At 49.5% G+C, this 23,405-nt stretch overlaps 1 protein-coding gene across 14 annotated transcripts in view; it reads right to left on the reverse strand.

Moving 5' to 3' along the window:
• Nucleotides 1-4,013: 4,013 nt before the first annotated feature.
• The window catches only part of LOC102099526 (histone-lysine N-methyltransferase EHMT1), a 108,198-nt gene continuing 88,806 nt past the window's right edge, over nucleotides 4,014-23,405 (reverse strand). For all 14 annotated transcript variants that reach the window (XM_014256307.2, XM_014256313.2, XM_005527186.3 and 11 more), the window contains 13 exons: nucleotides 23,157-23,263; nucleotides 21,219-21,341; nucleotides 18,769-18,870; nucleotides 18,185-18,289; nucleotides 15,296-15,450; nucleotides 14,408-14,575; nucleotides 13,907-14,051; nucleotides 13,178-13,255; nucleotides 11,828-11,943; nucleotides 9,596-9,682; nucleotides 7,600-7,678; nucleotides 5,432-5,607; nucleotides 4,014-4,691 (listed from right to left, as the gene is read on the reverse strand). In XM_014256307.2, the coding sequence (XP_014111782.2) occupies nucleotides 4,514-4,691; nucleotides 5,432-5,607; nucleotides 7,600-7,678; nucleotides 9,596-9,682; nucleotides 11,828-11,943; nucleotides 13,178-13,255; nucleotides 13,907-14,051; nucleotides 14,408-14,575; nucleotides 15,296-15,450; nucleotides 18,185-18,289; nucleotides 18,769-18,870; nucleotides 21,219-21,341; nucleotides 23,157-23,263 (1,619 nt within the window). In that variant the 3' untranslated portion in view covers nucleotides 4,014-4,513. The remainder of the gene's footprint in view (nucleotides 4,692-5,431; nucleotides 5,608-7,599; nucleotides 7,679-9,595; nucleotides 9,683-11,827; nucleotides 11,944-13,177; nucleotides 13,256-13,906; nucleotides 14,052-14,407; nucleotides 14,576-15,295; nucleotides 15,451-18,184; nucleotides 18,290-18,768; nucleotides 18,871-21,218; nucleotides 21,342-23,156; nucleotides 23,264-23,405) is intronic.

The following is a 23,405-nucleotide window of genomic DNA, read 5'->3' on the forward strand; positions in this document are numbered from 1 at the left end:
CCTGGGCAGCTGCACCTCCCTTCCCACTGCAAATCCAGGAAAATCTGTGCTGACAGAACCACAGAATATCCTGAGCTGGAAGGGACCCCCAGGATCACCCAGCCCTGCCCAGACCCCCCAACATCCCAGCCTGGGCATCCCTGGAGCTCTGGCAGCCTCGGGGCCGTGCCCATTCCCTGGGGAGCCTGGGCAGTGCCAGCAGCCTCTGGGGGAAGAACCTTGCCCTGATGTGCAGCCTATACAAATACATTTGTATATTTATATTTGTATTTATAGTTATAGTTATATTTCTCTATATTTCTATATCCTGCAGCAGGAGGGAAGAGCAGGCATTGGGAGAGCAAAACACCACACAAATTCCTCGACTCCTCCCAGCTCAAACCTGTGTCAAAGGCATTTTCACGATGTGAGTGGGAATATTCCCCTTTAATTCATTTATAAAGTCACTTTGGTAACAGTGCAGGCCATGTTTGCTGCTCACAAACTCCCAAGCAATTTATTCCAGCTGTTTTCCCCCAACAGCTGCACAACCAGAGAGAAATTCTCCTCCCAGCAGAGGTGGGAGAAAAGGAGATTTGTCTTACTATGTCTGGGTAAAGCTTATCTGCCTATTTGCTGCTCAGAATTGTATTTACAGAGCACAACAAAGGCAAAGCCAGGTGCACTAATTGCTGTTGCTCAGGTGGAATATTTTCTGCTCACCCTGAGCCCTGCCTCTGTGGGCTTTTATACTTTATCCACAGAAGGGTTTTATTATTCACCCATCACTGCTGTTCCATTGCCTCTGGATCTGCTGAAAGGAGGGAGAAAAACCTCAATGATTTCTTGCTTTTTCAAACCAGGATTGCTGAGGGTTTGGGGTTTTTTTTTTCCTGAGGTTATTGCACGTTGCAGACAAATAAATCACATTTAAATCAGCCTCATTCTGAGCACACAGATGGAGGCTCCTCTGGAGGGGAAGCTCTCCATATCCAGGTGTTTTCCATCCGCCTCACAGTGGGCTCCACATTCCCAGGCTCCCAAGGGATGAGCACAGAGCAAAAAATCAAACCCCCAGAAGGGGAAAAAAAATCCAGCCCCAAAATAGTTTTGTTTTCTACCTGATCAACACCACAAATCCTCATTTTACCTCTCCTCCAGCTTTTTTTGGTTACAGAGCATCTCCCTGAGGCTTTGTCCACACTGGAGAGCCCAGGTCAGGCCCCAGCCCCCAGCATTGGGGGTTTATGGCCTGGAAGAGGGGCTGGAAATGGGGTGAATTGGTCTGAAAAGAGGATCAGGGGTGGCATTTCCCCTGTCCCCCCTTTCCTTGGGGAGGGAGAAAGCATCCCAAACCCAGAACGAAATCTTTGCGGTGCCCAGGGCTCCCTGCCACCTCCTGGATGTGAACTCACCCCAAAATCCCATGTCTGCTGGGCTCAGAGGGGGTTTGTGGCTCCTGCAAAGCCCTCTCAGAGGGGCAGGGAGGATGTCAGTGTGAATTCCTGAGGAGTTACAGACCCTGCAGCCAGGAAAGCTGGCAAATGGATCCCAGGTAAACACCAGCCCTCTTTAATGTCACCTCTCGTGCAGAGCTCCGGGTGTTTGAACAAAGCCTGGCTTTGCCCAGGCCCTGCTCCCAGCTCAGCTGGGACTCTGCAATGGGGAATTTAATCCCAGCTCAGCACCAGGCTCTGCTGGCAGCACTGGAAAACCCCCAGTGCAGGTTTGGGACCTTGATCCCACCTCCCAAAGCTCCAGGAGCTGCTTCACAACCCCCCCTTTGCAGGGTGTGACGTGGTGGGGACACTGCTCCTGCCTCAACTTCCTTCCTTCCTTCCACTCCCCACCCATCCCAGAGGGCTGGAGAGCATTTCTGCATTAAAAACTTCCACGGGGGCATTTCCCTGCTGGGGTCCCCGTGATGCTGCAGAGGTGGCCCAGGTGTCACTCCCTGGCCAGGTCCCCTCCCGAGGCACACAGGCACCTCCAGCAAGAGCTGCTGTGTCCCCAGTGCCACCAGCAGAGCCCGAGCCCAGTCCCCAGCCCTCTTCAGTGACTCCCACACTGTTAAACTGAGATTAAAAGGCGAAGACTCAGCTGTGGGGCTGAGCTTGTCCCACCTCCCCAGGAGAAGCACGCTGTTCCCCACAGGCAGCACCCAGCAATATCTGATTTTTTCTGGGTGTTCAGGCAATTTCTGGGGCTGGGGAAGGGACAGGGGGGCTGAGCCTGACCTCTGCTGTGCTCTCATCTCTGCCATCCCTCTGCAACCTTAAAACTCAGGCTGCTTCTCCCCCTCAGCCAGGACATGGAGCCCCTGCCCTGCCTCCAGTGACAGCAGCAGAGGATTTTCATCCTGCTTGGAGCACCAGAAAGGAAATTAAAAGGGTGATAAGGGAGCTCCTTCAGACAACGAGGGAATATTCTGTGCTAGCAGGGAGATAAAGTAATATTTCTTCCAGCTCTGGCAAAGGCTCAGAAATGAGATGTGGGGTGAAATTCTACATTTATAGAGATTTTATAACTCTTACCTGGGCTGCAGGATAACCATCAGCCTGGCTCATATTTCCTCATCAGAGGAGGTCACAGCAGCACAAAGAGAGGGAAGGGGATTTTATTTCATTTTCTCCCCTGGAGAGACATCCCAGGATCCCCAAACCTCAGTGCTGCCCATCCTGATTGGAATTCAGCCTCCCAAATTTTTATATGACACAATTTTTTTTTTAAAAAAAACAACCCCAAACTCCTTTTAAAGCACTTTTTTTTTTTTACTTTTTTTTTTTATTGATTTCATTGAAAACAGAACAAGAAAATGATCAGAGCCAAAAGGCTGCTCCTTTAAAACTGTCAAAAACATTAACAGAAAAAAATAATAATAATAAACATGATGGCATTATGAATGTTCTAGAAGAGATGAACAAAAAAACCAAAAAAACAAAAAAACTTGTTACTGCACTAATTACAGTATTTAAAGATATATGCAAAAAAAAAAAAAAAACCAAAAAATTAAGATAATGACCTGCCCAGCCACCACACAAAAGGTGATGGCAAATTTATTCACACTACAATACTAACAATTTAAAAAAAGTTTTGTTTTTTTTTTCCTGCATTTTTTATACTAAAATCACTTTGTTCTTTTTATACAATTGATAAGTTTATATTCACGTGGTGAGCAAAAATCACACCAGAATCAGCACCGTTTTGTTTTGTGGTTTCTTTTTTGTTGTCGTTTTGGTTTTTTTGGGATTTTTTTTTTGTGGGTTTTGTTGTTTTTTGTTGTTTTTTTTTCTTTTTAAGCTTTTTTTTGTTGTTTGTTTTTTTTTTTTCCTCACGTTTTTAATGCTTGTCCCCGATGTTTCAATAATGGTAAAAAATAAATCAGTTCATTGAAACCTCATAGCATTGTGGCTTAAAAATCGATCCAAGGTGCCCAGCGTGGAGCAAAGGGATGGGAACAGACGAGCTGGTGGCAGCTGGGATCTCCTCACCGTCACACGTCTGTCCACCCCAGCCAGTCCAGGTCCTCTATAATATATATTTCATTCACTTTATCTTTAAAAAAAGGAGGGGGGAAACTTGGTTTTCTTTAGGAATTAGTGTCTTGTAAAATCCTCTTCAGCCTTCTCTCTCTAAAACCACTGGTGGGAGAGGGAGAGGGGAATTCCTTCACGGAGGAACCCAACACTGAGACAGGAACAGGAGCAGAGCTGCTTTGAACGGAGAAAATCCAGGAGGGAGAGAGCCAGGGATCACAGGGATTGGAAAGATTCTGGGATTCTTCTCATCAGATGAGAAAAAAAAAAAAAAAGAGAGAATTGAGGGTGTTTGTAGGGCCCCACCACAACGTCCTGCGAGATGGGGGAGGAATTATTCATTTATATAAAAAAAAAAACAACCAAAAAACCAACCAACCAACCAAAAAAAAAAAAAATAACCCAACCAAACCAACAAAAAAACCAACCAGCACAACCTGCCCTGGGGCTGTGCCAAGCAAACCCAGAGGCAGCTCCCTCCCAGGAAAGTCCCAGCAAGTATCCAGAGTTTATTGTGGTGAGGGATCCAGGCAGGGAGCGGCTCCCCCTGCCCCTGACGACACTCGGCACGTTCAGAGAGGAGGCAAGGACAGCTCAGGTGGCAAAAAAAGAAATTAAAAAAATGCAACAGCCACCCCTGCACACACAGCTGTGAAACCCAGCAGCTTTTCCAGGAGCAGGGAGGGGAGAACGTCACAGAGGCGGGGTTTGCTTTCACTCCTTCCTCAAGTAACAGTCGGTGGCACAGCCCTAAGTGTCACAAACCCTTGGCTTTCCTTGAGCGGGGTTTATTCAATTTTTTTTTGTTGATTTTTTTTTTCCCCTTTTCTTTTTTTTTTTTTTTTTCATTATTTTTTAATTTAATTTTTTTTTTGCATGGTTTTGTGTCGCTTTTTGTTGGTTTTTTATTTTTATTTTTTTCTCTCTCTCTGTCTCTCTCTTCTTTCTGTTTAAATGGAAATGCAGTAGGTGAAGCTGTGGGGTGGAGGGAGGTGGTGTCAGAAGGAGGCTGTGGCAGAGCTGGTGTCGGGGAGCCCGTTCTCCTGCGTGTCCTGGGCCGAGGTGCTCGCCTGCCGCTGCGCCAGCGCCGAGCTCGAGTGTTTGCACTTGGGTGAACCGCACTGACAGCTGAAGAATTTGCCTTTGATGTCCCAGAACCTGTCCCCGTAGTCGAAGCTGCGAGAGAGAGACACGAGAGGGGTCAGGGAACTGCCACAGCTTCCGAAAATCCCGGCGGGGTTTGGGTTGGAGCAACCTCAAGGATTGCTCTGTTCAGTGGGCAGGGACACCTTTTGTGAGAGCTCCAGCAGCCTGGCCTTGGACATTCCAGGGATCCAGAGCTCCAGCAGCCTGGCCTTGGACATTCCAGGGATCCAGGGGCAGCCACAGCTCCCCTGGGCACTCTGTGCCAGGGCCTGCCCACCCTCACTGGAGATTTCTTCATTTATTTTATACAGGCTATCCCTGCCCTCTGGCACTGGGAGCCATTTTCTGGCTTGTCCCCATCCCTTGTCCCCAGTCCCTCTCCAGCTCTCCTGGAGCCCCTTCAGGCCCTGGCAGGGGCTCTGAGGTGTCCCTGGAGCCTTCTCCTTTCCAGGTGAGCACCCCCAGCTCTCCCAGCCTGGCTCCAGCCTCCTCTGGATCTCTCCAGGTGCTCCCTGTGCTGGTCCCAGGGCTGGGGCAGCTCTGCAGGTGGGGTCTCACCTGAGCACAGGGGCAGAATCCCCTCCCCTGCTGCCCCCACTGCTCAGCCCAGGGCAGGGGGGCTCAGCCCAGGGCATGACCAGGTTGAACCTGACCCTTTACAAACCTCAGGGCGATCCCAAAGGGCCCTGGGGACAAAGCCCTGGAGCAAAGGGATGGGGTGAGGCAGCAGGGGAGCAGCAGAGCTCTCCTGGGGCAGGGGGGACACGTACCCGATCTCCTCCCCAGCCTCTATGTGCCTGGTGCTGAAGAAGGCGATCCTGGGGAAGCGCAGGTCCTGGTGGGACATGAACACCCGCACGGGGATGAGGTTGGGCTCGCACAGGTGGTTGATGAAGCGGCTGATGTTGCCATAGAAACGGGCATCGATGCAGTAAACCTCTCCATCCTGGGGAGAAACGGGGCAGAGCTGCTTAGGCCTGGGCTTTATTGGGTTAAATCAGGCTGTTGGTCCCCCCATTAACGCTCCTGAGAGCTCCAGGGACAGCCAGGGCAGGGCAGGGCACTCGCTGTGGGCTTCAAAGGACTGAAAACACACACACACACACTTTTATATTTAATTAATATTCAACAGTAGCCTGAAAAGAGAGTTTAGTGCACGGCACTCTGACCCCCCACACACCCCAGGGGCTGGTTTTTAACACTCTGGCACACCAGTTCTCCCAGTCCAAGCACCAGTTTGGCACAATGGGGTTGATGTTCAGCGCAGACACTTTACAGGTACCAGCCCCTGGACAGGGGAACAGGCATCTGTTCTGTCCTCTAATTGAACATGACAGCTTGGAAACACAAAGCCAGAGCCTTGAGAAAACACAGGGTTTTGCAGATAAGAGCGAAAGTGAGAACACAGAAATTCTCTTTCCAGAGAGCAGTAATACTTTGTTTTTCTTGAAAATAAAAGAACCCCCCTCAGGGCTTTTTTATTCCAGTAGAGAATGACTGTGCAAAGCAGAGGCTTTAATTACAGGAGCTAATTTCAGTTGCAAAGAGGCCAAAAGCAAAAGGATCCATTAGTGGTGCTCCAAGTCCCTTTTGGACAAGCACCTCGGACCATTAATGGATGAGCTGTGCCAGGGCACACTTGGGGGTGCAGGAGCCCAGGAAAAAATCCAAAACATCCCCAGAACTGGGGGAGGCATCACCCCAACGGGCCTGGAGCACACACGGTGTCACCAGCCCTGATTTCATGAATCAGTGATTTCCCTCCCTCCATTTCACACACAGGAACACCACGGTGGGGCAGGATGACATCCACAGCAGCACCTGGGACACTCCAGGATCACCTCCCAGGGGGCTGAGAGTGACAACTCAAGGGACAGGGACATCACAAATGACAGCCCAACCACTCTCACCACAGCACAGGTCCATTCAAGCCATTCCTTTGGGACACACCAGGACCTCCAGGCCCCCCAGGGTTGGGATTCCCAGCCTTGGCAATGCCCCATCACTCTGGAGGACACAGGACCCTCTGGCTCTGCCCTGCCCTTCTCTGCCCAGCCTGATGGGCAGCTTTAACCATCCCCCAGTGATCTGGTGCCTGGTTTTCTGCAGATGCTTGGTCTCCCTGTTTCCCTGAAGGATTCCCAGGAGCCAGCACTGAGGTTCTCCCTCAGGGCTGCCAGTCAGGGCTGAGCAAGAGGCAGGGCAGGGCCCAGGTGCCTCATAAACCAGGCTAAAATCCTTTTCAACTTCTTAACTGACCCCCTGTTTTCACACCAGATTCATCATTTATCTTTCCTCAGCTCTTGAAATGGGTGTTGCTTTAAAAAAAAAAAAGAGAACAGAAAAAATAAAGTGAAGCTTTTTTGTCACAAGTTGATGACAGAAACAAGGCACAGAGTGTTTTACAGCCTTCCTTGGAAGCCACCCCACTCCTGCGAGTCCCCAGCTCACCTTTCCTCACTTCTCCTTTCCCAGGGGGAGTCTGAAGTCATGGCCTCGCTGAAAACTTTGAGATTTTACTTTGCAAAGCAAAATTTCTGCCCTGAAAGCCCTCACAGAGCAGTGCAGGGGAACAAACAGCAGAACAAGCCCCTGTGCCAGGGTGGCTGGTGGATGTTTTATGAGTGAACAGGGTTTGTTGGGGTTTTTTTTTTAAATCTTTCAGCTCATCACCACTTTATGAAGAACTCAGAGAGCTGCCAATCACACAGATGCCAGGCTGGGAGTACCAAAAGCTGGACAATTGAGCTCAGGATGCTCCAGGGGGTGTGGGCAGCACACGTTGGGTTTAACCAGCCCCAAATCTGCCTTCAACCACGCTCCCACTAAAGCACAGCAGCCCTGCTCCCTGCAGGATTTTGCTGCAGATCAAGATGCAGCTCCTCTTTTGAGGAGTCAGGAGCTGAGCTTTGGGACAGGACAGCTGCAGACACTGTACCTTGTTGTCCAGGTCGAAGAGGTAGGAGTCCTCCTCGCGGACATCGGCCTCGGAGTCGGAGATGAGCTCCCCAACGTACCTGTGGGCACAGGGACAGCAATGAGGTGATCACACCTTCAAACTCCTCTTTTTGGGGAGAGAGAAACACAGGGATGCAGCCCAGCCACAGATGGGCAACCACAGCTGCAGTGCTGGCCAGCCCCAAACCACCAAACTGAGCTCTGTTCACTTCCAGCAGTGAAAATCTGGCTCCAAACTCCAGGTTTTCTCTGGAAAAACCTCTTCAGAGCAACTCTTAAAATAATATTTTATTATTATTTATTTAGAATAGTTATTTATAACTATTTATAATATTTTATTATAATATAAAAGATATAATATTTTATTACAATAGATATTATTTCATTATAATATAATATATAATATACAATATATAATATATAATATATATTATATAATATATAATATATAATATATAATATATAATATATAATATATAATATATAATATATAATATATAATATATAACATACAATACCATATATCATATATCATAGATATAATAGATATAACAGATATAATAGATATAATATACCATATAATATATAATTTATAATAATTATTATAATTATTTTATAATTACATCATAATAAAAATTAAATAATATTTAAAACTAAATTAATGATATTAAAACCCCTTTCATATTAAAAGTCCATTTATTTTTTCCTGAGGGCTAAGGCTCCTTTTTGCAAATCTCTCTGCTGGCCAAGATCAACACATGAACTCCTGAAGTTCCTGGTCAGACTCAGGTTGTCCCACTGCAGTGCTTGTACCATTCACATCCCAAAACAAAACATTTGTGTCTGCCCCTCATGTATTTCCCAGGATATTTTGAGCAATTTAGCTAATGAAGATAACACCCAGCAGTGAAACAGCTGGGTTATTGATGTGTGATGGATTTGGGGGGGGGATTGAGGAAGATTATTTCTAAAAGAAAAAATAAAGATAATTTTGATTCACTGCAGTGAATTGGCCAAGTGTTTCTTCAATATCTAGCCCTAAAAACCTGTTTCCACTATGGACACAAGTCCAGCCTTATTTAGAAGGTCTTCAGTCAGTGTAGTATTGCAATGAAGGAAGCACTTCCCAAACTATTTAATAAAGTACATACACCACTTTAAAGCCTCAAACCATGAGCTCTGATGACAGGTTTTGACATAAATCTGAACATTTCTGTGCCTAAGTACTTTATTGAGTCAGGGCCAAAACATGTGCTTAACCCCAAGTGCTTCATCATTCTGCTGAATCAGAGCTGTGCCACTGGAAAACCTCTGGAGAAGGCAGGACTGAAGCACAGGAAGTTGCAGGGTCCCACATCTGTGGCAAACACGGGAGTTGAGCACATTTTGCAGCACAACCCAAAGAGTTTTTCACCCATCACTTGTGTTTCAAAAAGGGGGAAGAGCTGAGCACAGATCCCAGCAGGACAGAGGGCAGTGGAGAAAGCTCCACACTGGGAGAAGGATGGACAGGGCAGGAAGTGGAGTCAGGAAACCTCTGGCTGAGGGCAGGCAGCTGGGATCGATGCCATGAAAATCTCTCCTGGAAGGGGAGCAAACCATGTGTGCCCTGCAGAAGTGCTGGGGTTTTTGGGATGGTGGAAGTGGAACAAACCAGTGCAGGATTTGGGAAGTGCTGGAGTTTTTGGGATGGTGGAACAATTCAGTGCTGGATTTGGGAGGTGCTGGGGTTTTTGGGATGGTGGAAGTGGAACAATTCAATGTTGGATTTGGGAGGTGCTGGGGGTTTTTGGGATGGTGGAAGAATTCAGAGCTGGATTTGGGAGGTGCTGGGGTTTTTGGGATGGTGGAAGCTGCACAATTCAGAGCTGGATTTGGGAGGTGCTGGGGTTTTTGGGATGGTGGAAGTGGAACAATTCAATGTTGGATTTGGGAGGTGCTGGGGTTTTTGGGATGGTGGAAGCTGCCCAACTTACTCGCACACGAAGGTTCCCAGAGGAATGTCCTGCATCGTCCGCACTCCCCAGCCCATCTTTTGGGTCCGGTAAAGCTGCAACCGAGTCCTGGGAAAGAGGAAGAGAGGAAATGAAGCCACACTGATGGCAGCACTCCATGGAAAGAATGGATTTTCACGGAGAGATGAGCAAAAAGCCAGCACCTTCCATCACCACACGCTCCCAGAGGATTTTAATATTCACCCTCCCGTTCTCACCCTGCAGGGATGCTCCACTCCCACCGCTCCCAGCTGTGGGCAGATGCTGGCATGGAAACAGCCCAGGGACAAGGGAAAGGTACCAGGGCTAGATGCTGTGTGTGATGATGATTTACAGAGGATATCAGAATGCCACCAGCAGCATTTCCTCCCCCTCCACACAGCCCTGGGAGAAGCAGGGAAGGTGGAAGAGGATTTACAGCAGTGGAGCCGTGCAGGGAGTGGTGCTGAAGGGGAAGGCAAGGAGCTCCCAGGGACTAAAGAACACCTTGAGCTAAGTGCTCTGACCCCTCTGCCCTCTGCCAAAGCCAGGGCATTCAGCAATTCCATCATATCCAGCTGCCTGGATGAAAGACAAGAAAGAAAAGCTGCAACTTGAGACTTCTTGGTATAATAGCTGCTCTGTGGAATTTTACTGATGGGGTTTATAGGCAGAGAAACAATCCTGTAAGTCATTCTGCCTCGTGCTCAGCCAGAACCTGAGTTAAGTGCAGGATGAACAGTCGCCAGGGCTAGGAAAAGCTTGCTCTATCCCTGAGGGAACCAAAACCCACTCTCAGCAACGCTGTTATCGGAATTAAGTGAAATCTGATGCTCACCTTAACTTCACCCTGTTGCTTTTCCCAGTACTTCTCTTCCCCCCACCCACTCCCTCCTGCACTGTCAGCTCAAACCAGGGATGTCAGTTTTATCCTGTTTGCCCACAGCTTCACCAGGGCAAAGCATGACCTCAGGGGAGTGACTGCTCTCCGAGAAACAAGGTCTAACACTGGGTTTGGGCCTTGGGGAAGCTCCCCCAGGTTTTGGCTTGTCCAGCAGAGCAGAGCAGAGCCCGGCTCAGATCTGAGCTCTGCGCTGGAGCCGACACTGGTGGCAGTGGGGCCGTGGCTCTGAGCCGAGCCTGCCAGCTGAGCTGGGCCAGGCTGCCAGCTGGATACGTGTGCTCTGCCAGGCAGAGGTAATTTGGAGCCAATCTGATCAAGAAAACACTGAAAACGGAGCAGCAGCACCCCTGTGGCAGCTGCAGCCCCAAGGCAGGAGCCTTCCCCTCTGCCTCCCCAGGGACTGTGAGCTCTGCCCAGACCCTCCTTCCCAGCAGAGCTGCTCCCCCCAGCTCGTGGCTGTGTTCCCAACCCTTCCCATCTTTCAGAAAAAAACACTTCAGCAAGGCAAAAAAATGCCAAAGCAACAGCTCTAGCTGTACAGCTCCTAAAGAAACACCCACGGACGCACCGGAGCTTGGCAGGGAAAACCAGGGAGAGGTAAAGTTCTGAGGAAACACATCCAGTTTCTTCCTTGCTTATTTTTAACACTGCAAAATGTCATTGAAACTACAAAGCTTGCAAAAAGAGTGTTGTCAGCACCACAAAGAAATTCAAAAAGGTCTTTTTTTTTTTTTTTTCAAGTGGGATCCCTTTGAACTTAGTGCAGTGGCAAACTCCACCAAAACCAAACCAGAACATTGGCATTTTTAGCTAGGCACCAAAATCCCAACGGTCTAAGCTGGAGCAGCGAGGCCAACAGGCATTCAGGTATCTAATTCAGGGGGAATCATGCCAAGAACATGGAAATTTTAAGCAGCCAAGTCTGGGCATGCTGGCCTGTATTTCCAATCTAGACTGCTGGCTTACAAGATCTTCGGAATTCAGACTCTGCTGCTGTCATGTCCTTCTCAGCTCCCCCCCTGAGACACTTGGGCAGTGCATGCAAACCCACAAGCCATTTGTATGTTTTATGGTCAGCTGATGAAAGAACACTGCAGTTCCCACCTGATGGTGCCATGGGCAGGGTGCAAATATTAACTGAGATGTTAATTGAGCTCATCAACCCACTGCTGCTTCATTCCCACCGGCAGCAGGCAGGAACCCGCTTCCATCCCACCAGCCCCAGCTTCTGTGCTGGGTTTTGTGGGATTATGGGGGAGCTGAGAGCCAGAAATCTCATGGCTTTGGGGTTGGTCCTGCCCAGATCAGCTGTGTTTGCCCCTCCTGCTCACCTGAGGCCGTTCTGCACCACCCGGTTCCTGCAGGTTCTCCAGCACGAGCACGCGTGGTTGCACTCAAAGATCAGGGGGGGCTCAGCCATGTTGAACTCAGGCAGGAGTCGGCCATCCTGAAGGACAAAAAACCCCACACTGGGTTATTGTCTGCTCCTGGGACCCCCAAAACCACAGGCAGAAATTTCCCCCAAGGGTAAAAACAGCCCAGAGAACCCCACGGTGGAGTCATGCCCCAAACCCAGCGTCAGAGCTCAGGTTCTGCAGAGGTTTTGCTCTACCCTGACAGCAGCACAGTCACCCACAGCTGACAAACAGCCAGAGAATTTGGATTTTTGCTGCCTGCTATCACCCTACACAGCATTAAAAAAATACCTCCCAGTGCTGTGCAGAAAACTGGTGTGCATCATCATTATTGCCATTTGCTGTGCTGGAGGGGAGAAGTGGATGCTTAGTCTGCCTCTGGAATAAAGCCTGAACTTGCAGAGTCCAAGGCCAGTTCTGTGAACCACACTACCTTCCCAAATAACACTCCCAAAAAAAGCTACAATTCAATTATTTACCAACATACAGGACTAAGGAAGTGATGGATGCAATTTATCATATTTAACAAATGTGGCTTTTAAGGCTTGAGAGGTGTAATCACCTATTAATGTGTAAATAAATGGCTAGAAAGCCAAGAAAGATGCCAACACTCCCCCTGGGAGAAACCTGCAGAGATTCACAGAACTTCTGATCTTTGTAGCACCTGCCCAAAGATGAATCTCAAAACCTCCCTGGAGGGTTGAAGCATTTACCCAAAACAAACCTGACTTTCTGACAGTGAAAAAACCTTATCTTTTCCTTCATCCAGAGGAATCACAACAAATAAAAGCAGATTAAAAAAAAAAATTCTCTGTCTACTCTTCTCCCTTTGTTTACATCTTACAGCACTTCCCACGTTGCTCTGAAATGGAAGCTGATTTCATGCATGGATTATTAAATGCTCCCTATCACATGGGTGTAATTAATGGCTCAGTTGGCACGAGAGGAACACAAATAAATAACACAAGAAAAGCTGCCCTGAGCACACAGCTTGGATTATCACACATGTCTCAGAGCTGAGACTGTAACTTCAGGCATTTTAAGTCAAGAAGAAAGGAGCTGGAATTACAGAAGCAGGGAATGGTTTGGGTTGGAAAGGGCCTTAAAGCTCAGCTCCTTCCCTTCCATGGGCAGGGACATTTCCCTCTAGACCAGGGTTGCTCCAAGCCCTGTCCAGCCTGGCTCTGAGCTGTGCAAGGAACTGAATTAGGCAAAATTTAGCTCCCAAGCCCTGGTGTGAGCCAGGAGGGGGCTGTGTGTCCTCACCTTGTCGTACCAGCAGCGCATGCTGAGCTGGCCACACATGCAGTTACTGGAGGAGCAGTCGTCTATACAGACACAATACTGCAAGAGAAACAAAGGGTTAATTCCACACCACCCACACAACTGAGACTGCAACTGGTGACTGGGTCAGGAAACCACATCTCCTCCTCTTGCTGCAGCTTCTGGGCCAGAAGGATCACCAGCTCCACCGTTCCATGGCAGTTTTACTCCATTCTTTATTTCTGTGTGCAATGAGCACCGAAGGACTCTGCCTGGCAAGGAAGGATCTCATTCTGAGCCAGCCTCAGGAGAGGATGTTCCCCTGCTGTTAACCCTCCCCATGCCCTGTGAGCTGCTCTCCACACCTGAGGACAAGGAAAGCTCCAAGTGACACCAGAGTGTCACAGCCAAGACCTCGGCCTGGGCGCTGCAGTCCACGGGAAGGCAGCACGGGGAAGGTGTCCCAACAAATCCCCGACTCTCCAGCCTCAGAGGAGAGCAGAAGGATAAATGGGAGCTACATCAGCCAGCACCAGATGGCCAATGCTACAGCTAAAGCCTCAAAACTGAAAATTTAAATCCCATCTCCTACAATAAGAGCTGGAGGTGAGGCACTCAGCCTTAGCTGGAATTTGTTGGTGATATCAGGACTCAACATTCCCATCTGGAACTACAAATCTGTCCTGAGGAGTGCTGCACAGCCCAGAACAGGACCCAAGCACAACCCCTCACCTGTAAATGAGTGATGTTCCTGTCAATGTCCATCGGGGAGGTGACACAGTTCTGTGACACGTATTTGTAATTGCTGGGGCAGGGCTCACTGTCCACGGAATTGACACAGGGAATGGGGATCCGCTCGTAACCCCGGGCAATGTCTCTGTCAGTGGAGAAAAAACTGTCACAGAAGGAAAGTCCCCCCAGACAAGGGGCCATTCAAATGCCATCCTGGGGCAGAATCACTGGCTTTGAGCGCTGAGCACTCCAAGACATTCAGATTAGAACAGAGCTCACGTTTTCCCACCCTGCCTTACAGATGGTTCTTTGTGCTTGTGAATATTTCCATTTGGAGGATGGATTTGCAAGCCATGGGCTGATTCAACATGGGATTAGTTCTTGCTAAGCTCACACTGACCTTCACACCAGTTTAAGAAGCTACACAGTTCTTTCTTAAGCCAGGCCCCTGTGCAAAGGCTCAACTTCATGACCCACAAGCAAAGCCAGCCCTATTCTCACCTGCTCACCACCTTGTCTATCTGGGCAGGCTTCTCAGAAGACGATTCTTTGAGAGTCTTGTTCATCTGTAGGGCCACCCAGACCTGAGAGTTAAGGCTGGAGCACTGGAGCGGGGTCTCACCCTCCTTGTTCTTTAAAGTGACATCCGAGCCACGGGAAAGAAAGAGACTGCAAAACAGCAAGGAAGGGTAAGGATTCCCCAGGAGAAACCAGGCAAGGGGATAACAAGCTGAATCACATCCTCCAGCCAGCCCTCAGGGGACAAGGAAGAATCTGTAGTAGTGAATAATCACCTGAGTTTTCTTTATTAAGCATGGTTCAATGAATCCTTCTGACAGAAGCCACAGACTGGAGCTCTGGGCACCCATGAGAGCTCTGGGCAAACCTTGCCTTGCTTCAGGTACCCTGCTGGTACCAGCCTAACTTCAGACAGGCTTGAAACTCTCTCTGGCAGGGAAAGATATGGGGTGGGAAGAGTAGGCTGGAAATGGAAAAGTGCCACAGGAAACTGCTGGTGGACATGGCCCTTGTTTATACTCACCAGCTTTTGGTGAGAACATGATGGCTTTATTCAGAGCAGGGATGAAGCAAAGGAAAAGCCCTGTTACCATGCTAGTTGTGGGGAAAAAAAGCTTTAATCAAGGAAGCCTGACACCTTCCTGCTGGGAAGCCCAGGCTGAGCACAGCCCCTCAGACTCCAGAACACGCCGCATTTTCTGACCAGCTCTGGCAGCAGCTGGTACCTCACACACCCCACCCCTGGGAGAAAAAGAAGGCCTCCATCCCAATCCTGGGCTCTGTGTGAAGACCAAAGGCGTTTCAGAGGCTCTCCTGAGCCTGGCAGGCAGCACTGAGGGAGGCAGGGAGTGGGGTGAGCAGGGCACTTACACCACACACTCGTAGCGGTTCTCTCGGGCCGCGATGTGCAGGGGCGAGTCCCCGTGGATGTTCACGGCGTGCAGGTCACACTTTGCTGCCAGCAGGATCTCAGCTATGTCAACACAGCCAGAAAAAGCAGCCCAGTGCAAACAAATGTTTTCCTCCTGGAGGGAAAAGAGAACAGAGTGGAGATTGTTTAAAACCCCGTGGCTTTGGGATGCCACCTTCCTTCAGCTCCGCACCTGCAGCGTTCATCCCCACCATCCCCACCCTGGGAATGCCAGAGTGGACAGGGAAACCCTAGAGCAGCCAAACAGGGAGTTCTCACTCCATCCAAGCACACCAGGGATGGGGAGGCTGCACACAAGGCAATCCATCACCTTCCCTACACACGCACAGACAGCTCGTCTGTCTCCAAGCCACAAACCAATCTGGATCAATCCAGGAGAGGGGTGACAGACATGAACAAACATGCTGGAAAAGGCTGGAAGCTGAGTTTCCCCAGCCCCAACAGCCAAGAAAGCTACTGTGCCTCCTAGGGCAGCAAAATTAGGGAAAAAAAGAGCACAGCACGAAATTAAGCAGAAAAAGAGCACATAGGGTACGTGAAGGTGCCAAAAAGAGAACCAGGAGCCATGGGGTAAGCAATCAATCTGACTCCAGGCATCTCTTAAATACTGTATGTACTCATCTCTCACCAGCAGCACTGGAAATAGCTGAACACTCATCTTTTTGATGGAGATATTTTAAGGGATGATCCTGTTTTCTGTTACACTGCAATTTGCAGCACACGTCGATCCCTTCCCCATGACAGGCTCTAAAGACGTCGATGACAACAGTGAAATGATAGTAATGATCACCCAGCTATTCTCCTTTTTTCTTCTTTTTAAAGCAAAAACAAAGCTGCTGCTGGAGTGTTTGAGCTGTTACCACATAACTTAAGGTCCTGCCTTAAATAGGGAGCTATTGCCACACATCAGGGAAGGGGGAGACACTTTTCTACCCAGCTCCTGGTTCCCTTGACAGCATCATCTAGAAAAATCCCATACAATCTTGAGAAAACATCCACCCTGTGGGTTGCACCCACGTGCTGCAGCTCAGACAGGTCACAGACACCTGGAGAGGTGCTCTGCCTTGCATTGCTCCTGCCTGAAAAGCAGCATCATCACAATCAAAAGCATTTCTCTCGGAGCAGGATGTTTCCCAGCACGAGTGACATTTGTTCTCAAGCACATCCATCGGGACACCCCAGCTGCGGGTCCAGGATGGATGTGTGACACACACAGCTGGTAAGAGCAGAGTTTTCTTTCAAGTAAATTGTTGATTTGATGTTCATCATTAATGTGTGATCTTGAAGCTGTGACAGATCAAAGAGTGTGTTTTGTTCAGAGTCAGCAAGCAGATGTACAGCCCCAAAAGCCCCCTCTCACCTTGACTTTTGTTTTTAGGAATAGGATTGGATCCAGACCTGCCTGGGAACTGGGAACTATCTAAATGTGCAGGGTTTGGCAGGGGTAGAGTTAATCTTTCTCCCAGTGGCTGATCTGAACACAGGGGTGGTGACAGAGATGTTTTTACCGCTGCTGACACAGAGCCTGCTCTGGTCCTCCCCCCTCACTGGGGACACAGAGAGCTGGGAGGACACAGCAGGACAGGTGACCCTGACCAAAGGGATATTCCAGACCATCTGACATCAGCTCAGGATATCATGTGGGGAAAGAAGGAGGAAGGGGGATGCTTGGAGTGATGTTTTTTGTCCTCCCAGGTCACTGTTGCAAGGGTGGGGCCCTGCTCTCATGAACAGCTGCTCAACCATGGGAAGCAGGGAATGAATTCCCTGTTTTGTGTGTGTTGTGGCTTTGGCTTTCCCTATTAAACTGTATCTCAACCCACAGGTCTTTTTCTACCTTTTACCCTTCTGATTCTCTCCCCTTTGGTGGGGGAGTGAGCCAGGGGCTGTGAGGGGCTTGGTGACTGGCTGGGGTTAAACCACTGAAACACAGAGAGGTTTGGTTTGGAAGAGAACTCAAAGTCATCCAGTGCCACTCCCTGCCATGGACAGGGACACTTTCCACTATTCCCAGGCTGCTCCAAACCTTGTCCAACCTGGCCCTGGACCCTGCCAGGAGTGGGGTGAGACACCACACTGCAATATCCATAGAGACTCCAAGAAAAACACCAGAAACATAGCATAAGAAGAAAAGAGGAGCAGTGCTGATACAATGACTCCCCTGGAGAAGGCTGGGAAAAAAGCAGACAGTATCTCCTTTGTATCTTTTCTATTTCCTTGAAAATCCCTGGGAAAGCTGCTGGCACAGCCCCAGGGGGGTCCCACCGAGCTCCCAGGGACTCCGTGAGTGCATCCCACTGGAACAGGATTTATGGAGCTGAAGGGCAGAGCAGCTCCAGCCTGAGCTGCCAGCCTGGCCCTGCTCTGGACACATCAGAGCTTCGTGGCAGCGATGCCCAGGAAAAGCCAGGCTTTGACAGCTGCTGGCAGAGTGCCCAGCCCCACAAATACGAGTTCATTCTCCTCAAAAGGCACACAGGGTGCCCCTAACCCACACCCAGAATCACTGGCCTGGGACATGGTAAGTCTGGACTACAGGGGATCTGCCTGGTGCAGTGTCCAGTGGCAGCACAGAGGGCACAGAGGGATGGGAACCAGAGCTGAATTCCTCCAGCCTCCTCCCAGGCTGTGACAGAGCAGCTGGAGGGAAAGGACATTCCACAAGCTGCCAAACCTCTTCCCAAAATGCAGGAAAACTCTCTCACTCTGTGAGAACTCTCTTCACTCACACTGTGACAAGGGACTGAGCCCAAAATCCATCACCTTGGGCGTGTCTGGGGTTTAAAGAGAGACTGGAATTTCGGCAGGAGATTCCAGAGGAGCCTTACGTTGTCACGGATGTTGATGTCCGAGCCCTTGGCCAGCAGCAGCTTCACCAGCTCGATGTGCTTGTACTCCGTGGCCCAGATCATCGGCGTCCAGCCACCGTCATCCTGGGCAGGGACAGCAAGGGGTGACACAGGGGACAGACACAGCCTCCTGCTGCCCTCCCCTGTCTCTCCTCCTTCCCCTTCTGCTGCAGGTCCTGCAGAGCCCAGCGTGACTGGGAGCAGCACGCCTGAGCCAGCTGGAGTTTATTCCAGCCCAGCAGGCTGGCTCTGCATCCCCAGCTTGTTCAAGCTGTCCAGAAAGCACAAAGAACACCCAGGGTGTGTAAAAGGCCTTGGAGAAACTCCCTGAGAAGCCTGGGGGACCTGCCCTTGCCCCAGGCGCAGCTCTGTCTCACCCCAGGGCAATGGGCAAACCCCACAAGGGCCAGGCTCAGCCCATCCCACACCATTGCCCGTGATCCCCTCACCAGGAAAAGCACAGGGACACCCTGGAGCAACAGGCTCTACAAGGAGAAACTGCAAATCTGCTGAGGGAGTCCCTGAGCTGGGCAAAGCAGCTCCTGGGCCAGGGAAGGTCTCACCTGGCAGTTGACATCCATCTTCCCGTTGGAGAGCAGGTACTGCACCACGTCATAGTGCCCCTTCTTGGCTGCCAAGTGCAGACACGTGGAGCCCTCGGCATCCTGCACACAACCACAGAACAAAGCCTCAGCCATGCTCAGGAACAGCAGAGAAGCTCCCAGATGGAGCAGAGGACTCCAAAAGTCTCCACCCCACTGCCAGGAGCCTGTTGGGAGGCCAGGGCAAGGACAATTAGCAGAGGAAGGATGTGGGAGTAGAGATGTAATGACAAGATTTATTTTCCCTGAAATTAAGCCATATTAAGCAGGGGTGGAAAAAAGAATAAAAAAGAAGAAATAAAACCAGGAAAGAAGGCAGTGCAAGTCCTGCAAGAGCAGGAGCCAGGGCCAGCACTAAGCAGAGCTTGGGAGCTTCACACCAAAGAGGTGCCACCTGCACAGAGAAGGAGGCTGAGAGTGCAAAGGGCTTTGCAAAGCCTGGGGAAGGTACCAGCCCCAAACCTTGGCAGTGATGCTCCCTTCTCCAACCTTCTCTCTGTGTGCTGGAGAGCCAAAGGGAAGCAGAAATCCCTTACACAGACAAAGTTTGCACTTTACACCAGGAAAATTGCTTTGTCTCAACTTGAAATGCTCCATTTCTCAATTTTTATTTTTTTTCTGGATTTTGTTAGGCCCAGCACCTGGCAGCAGGGCCCAGGGGTGTGGTGTCTCTCTCCAGAGAGATCAGGCCCCCAGCCTGCCCACAGCCATCTGCCCAGACAGGAGATAAAAACAACCCCAAGGTTGAAAGGAAAAATGCCTTTGGGAGCTGGGAATACAAGGCCTGGAGGAGATGGACAGGCTGTGAGTCACGATGGAGATGCTCCCACCCTCACACCAAAGATCTCTCTGGCTGCAGCCCGATTTTTTTCAGGCATTTATATCCCAAGAGCTGAGCACAGAGCAAGGCCCAGAGAGCAGGAAATCAGGAGGAGGAAGCGAAAAGCTGAAAACCAAACGACTCCTTCCAGCTAAATCCCTGGAAGCAATGCTGGAGGTGAGAGGTTTGGGATGGAGCTGATGTGATGCAGGGTGAGGAAGCAACTCTCTGAGCAAGGAGGGGACATCTCAGGTCAGGAATAGCACCATGAGGGCTCCTTGGGACACAGAAAGAGCTCCATGAGGGACACAGAAAAAGCTTCTCCACCCCCGTAAGTGCCTGCTCCAGCTGAATAATTCCACAGCCTTCCCCTTGGATTGGTAAGAAGCAAGTGCAGCTCCTCAGCCCTGGGAGAGCAGGGAGATCTTATTGTAAAGTTTCTTCTGGTTTTGAGTGGGGCTTTTCTATCTTGGTAACAGGACCATCATCTTCACCCTGGGGGCTGGGGAGCCTCCATCCTGCAGTGCCAGGGCTCTGCACACACCTGGCCCAGGTAAGGGCTGCATTTCCCAGCTGCTTCCAAACCAGTGCTGCTGCTTTCAAACAGAGGCCTGAGTTGGTGCAAGAAGCTAATTAATGTAATAAACTAGCTTAGAGCTCAGATGTGATCTGAGGCTCCTGATTTGCTTTTGGAAGCTCAGAATTTATCTCCTTCCTTTGACCTTCAGAGGCACCAACTCCCCCTCTTTTTTTTTCCACAAGAATAAATCAGGTGAGGGATGTCTGGGCTGCCCCAAGATGAACCCACATGTGCCTGTCCTGTCCTTTTCCCCTTCCCAGCTCAGAACCAACCTCCCAAGGATGCATTTAGGGTCTGGATTGGGCAGCACCTGATACCTTGTGTTGCCAGTTCCTTCCCAAACCCAGCCAAGAGCAGCAGGTTGTGACAATGAGTTCGCACGGGGAGGGTTCCTGTGCTCCAAATAGCATCTGATTTATGGTACTAATAAATGATCTGTGTATTTTCCAAGATGGCAAAGCAACCAGAGCATGCTAAAGGCAAAGAGACAGCTGCATTTTATTGTTTTGATTTAAATTAAGGGGTAGAGTTTAAAGATGGGGTTCGATTTTGCCACTGCAGCACGACTGCAAGAATCCACACACCAGTCCTTTGGAAAGGAAAGCTTCCTCTGTCATTTTTCCTGGCTTGGCAAGCACCTAATTACCAGCCCATTTTAAAACATCACCCCAAAACTATCATTATAGAGAGTTTATTAAAAATCATTATTACTCTGTAGAGACAGAGAAGGGAACTCAGAAATCCAATTCCACTGCGACGGATTTGTGACACTAAGAATTATAAAATCAAATCTCCCTGACATTTGGTGCCACAACCTAAAGGGACAAGTGACAACATTTGCCCCAAACAGCTCATGGCCAGCAGAAAAATGAGATTATGACACCTCCAGCCTTTACCCCAAGACCAACCAGTCCATTTCTCCTCAACATGGGCACTTCCACCCAAAACTTCGAGGAAGAAATGTTGGACAGAGGCTTCCTCAGGAGAAAAAGGTAAGGAATAAACTGCTACCTTGGGATCTACTAGTGCTCCAGCCTTGATCAGGTATTTCACAGTTTCCAGGTGGTTGTTTTCTGCTGCTTCCATCAGCGGGGTCCTCTGGTCCTCGGAGCAGGTGTCAATGTTAGCACCAGCCTGTTGGGAGGCCAGGGCAAGGACAAGGACAATTAGCAGAGGAAGGACGTGGGAGTAGAAATTTAATAACAAGATTTAATACCAAAATTTAGCCATATCAAGCAGGAAAAAAAAAAAAAAATAAAAGAAGAAAAAAGAAGAAATAAACCCAGGAAAGAAGGCAGTGCAAATCCACCTGCTCTGGAAATAGTACACGCTGCCTGCCCCCTCTCCTGCCTTCCCCAGCCAGGAAGGAACTGTAAGGAAGCCAACAGCTGGTATTAAATAACTCCTGTTATTAATAGATTTTGTACTCCTACTTTCTAGATATTGTTTGTGTAACAATTTGGAAAAGTCAGCCCCCTCCTTTTTCCAGCAGCTTTGTTTTCCCTGGTCTATCATTTAGGCTACAACAACCAGCTCTTCTCAATGTCACAAGCAGTAGGAACAACCCCCTGATTGCAACAGAGGCAGGAGCTGCAGAAAATATCCTGGGGATTGGCTAAATATTCCTGTGGAAGTCAATGGCACCACTTCCACAGAGGTCTCTGAGCTTCTGTTCAGCTCAGCCTCACTCTTTTCCAAACCATGGCTGTGTCAGGTTATCCTGCCCGCTTTAGCCCTTGGGCTGAGCTCAGGAACCACCCAAAACTTCAACCCAGAATGTCTCAGACACAGCTCTTGGCAGGTGTGTGTGTGTGTGTGAGGCTCAGACCTGTCCACAGCAGCTGACTCAGGTTCACCTGGCACAAGGAGCTGTTTTCAGGTGCCTCCCACTGAATTCCTCTCTTTTGACTCTTTTTTCCCCAGCCAGAGCTATTTAAACCAGAGCAGAGGAGAGGCATCTCCAGGCATTTCAAGTGGAACAAGCTGGGGCCATTCCCAGCCAAAGACTGGGCTGCTGCAGAAGCCAGACCTCAGGGAGAGACAAGATGAAGCACTTTGGAAACAAACCAAGTCTACTGATAATTAAATTGTTTGTAATATCTCACAAGTTTTACTCCTTTTCCTCATTCCACTGTCTTCACATGCAGTAATTTCAGGGAGAGCAGCCAGGAAAGCCCATTGCTGCCTTCAAACAGTACCTGAAAGCCTCCAATTCCAGCTGCTGAAATGCACCACCCAGGATCTTTTCCAAGGGCCAGTCTCTGCTGCCTTCTCAACAGCCCTTTAAGGTTTCCCAATCCCACAGGGTAAGCAAAACACACTTCCAGTCACTCCAGACCAAGTACACCGGTAATAAATAAAGAAAAAACTACAATTTCTTTCATCCTTCTTTTTCTTCTTCACATCATTGTGGAGCAGGCTCAACAACATCCCTATGCCTTTGACCATTCTTCCCTCAGCTAGAATCCAAATCTCAGACCACAAACCAAACTTGCACCTTCCCTTCACTCCTTGTCACATGTGAGACATTTATGCTGCAGAGGAAAATCCTGCTGGAGCTCCTCAGGCTTTGACAGAAGGGAAGACAGGGCCTTCATCACCAAGAGCAACCTGGCTTGGAGATCAAATCCAAGCACATCTGGCACATCTGGCACATCTGGCACATCTGGCAGTGCCCAGCTCTGGCTGTGCTTAGGCACAGATCCCCACCTGCCCCACAGTGCCCTGCACCAAATCTTCCCCTGCTCCTTGCCTGGGGAACAGCCCAGCAGGAAAATTCCAGCTGTGCCCTCCAAGCCCTCCCGTTCCTCTGCCCCACTCCTCCCTCAGCAAACCCTGGGGTGGAGGAGGTTTTTTACAGGAGGGATTTTTCCACTGCAGATTTCCAGGTGGGGCAGACCAAAGCCCACAGCAAATGGTTTGTACAGAGGGCTGGAAGTGCAGACAGACCTGAATGAGCATATGGCAGATGTCCACGTGGCCAGACTCAGCGGCAGCATGGAGAGGGGTTCTCTTACTCTGGTGCTCCATTTTAAAATTAGGGTCAATTCCATCCACTGCAAAACAGAGCAGAGACACTTTCAACCACGGTTCAGAGACTGAAGTGTAACAGGAGAATCGTGTCTCAGCTAAAGGCTTTTAAAGGATGGGTTCCCATCCTCAGCCCTGCTCTTGTCTCACTGCACATTTCACCAGAAA

This window comes from Pseudopodoces humilis, chromosome 22 (genome assembly GCF_049639895.1).
Source record: "Pseudopodoces humilis isolate 2021_Gansu_Grassland_sample_001 chromosome 22, ASM4963989v1, whole genome shotgun sequence".
NCBI lineage: Eukaryota > Metazoa > Chordata > Aves > Passeriformes > Paridae > Pseudopodoces > Pseudopodoces humilis.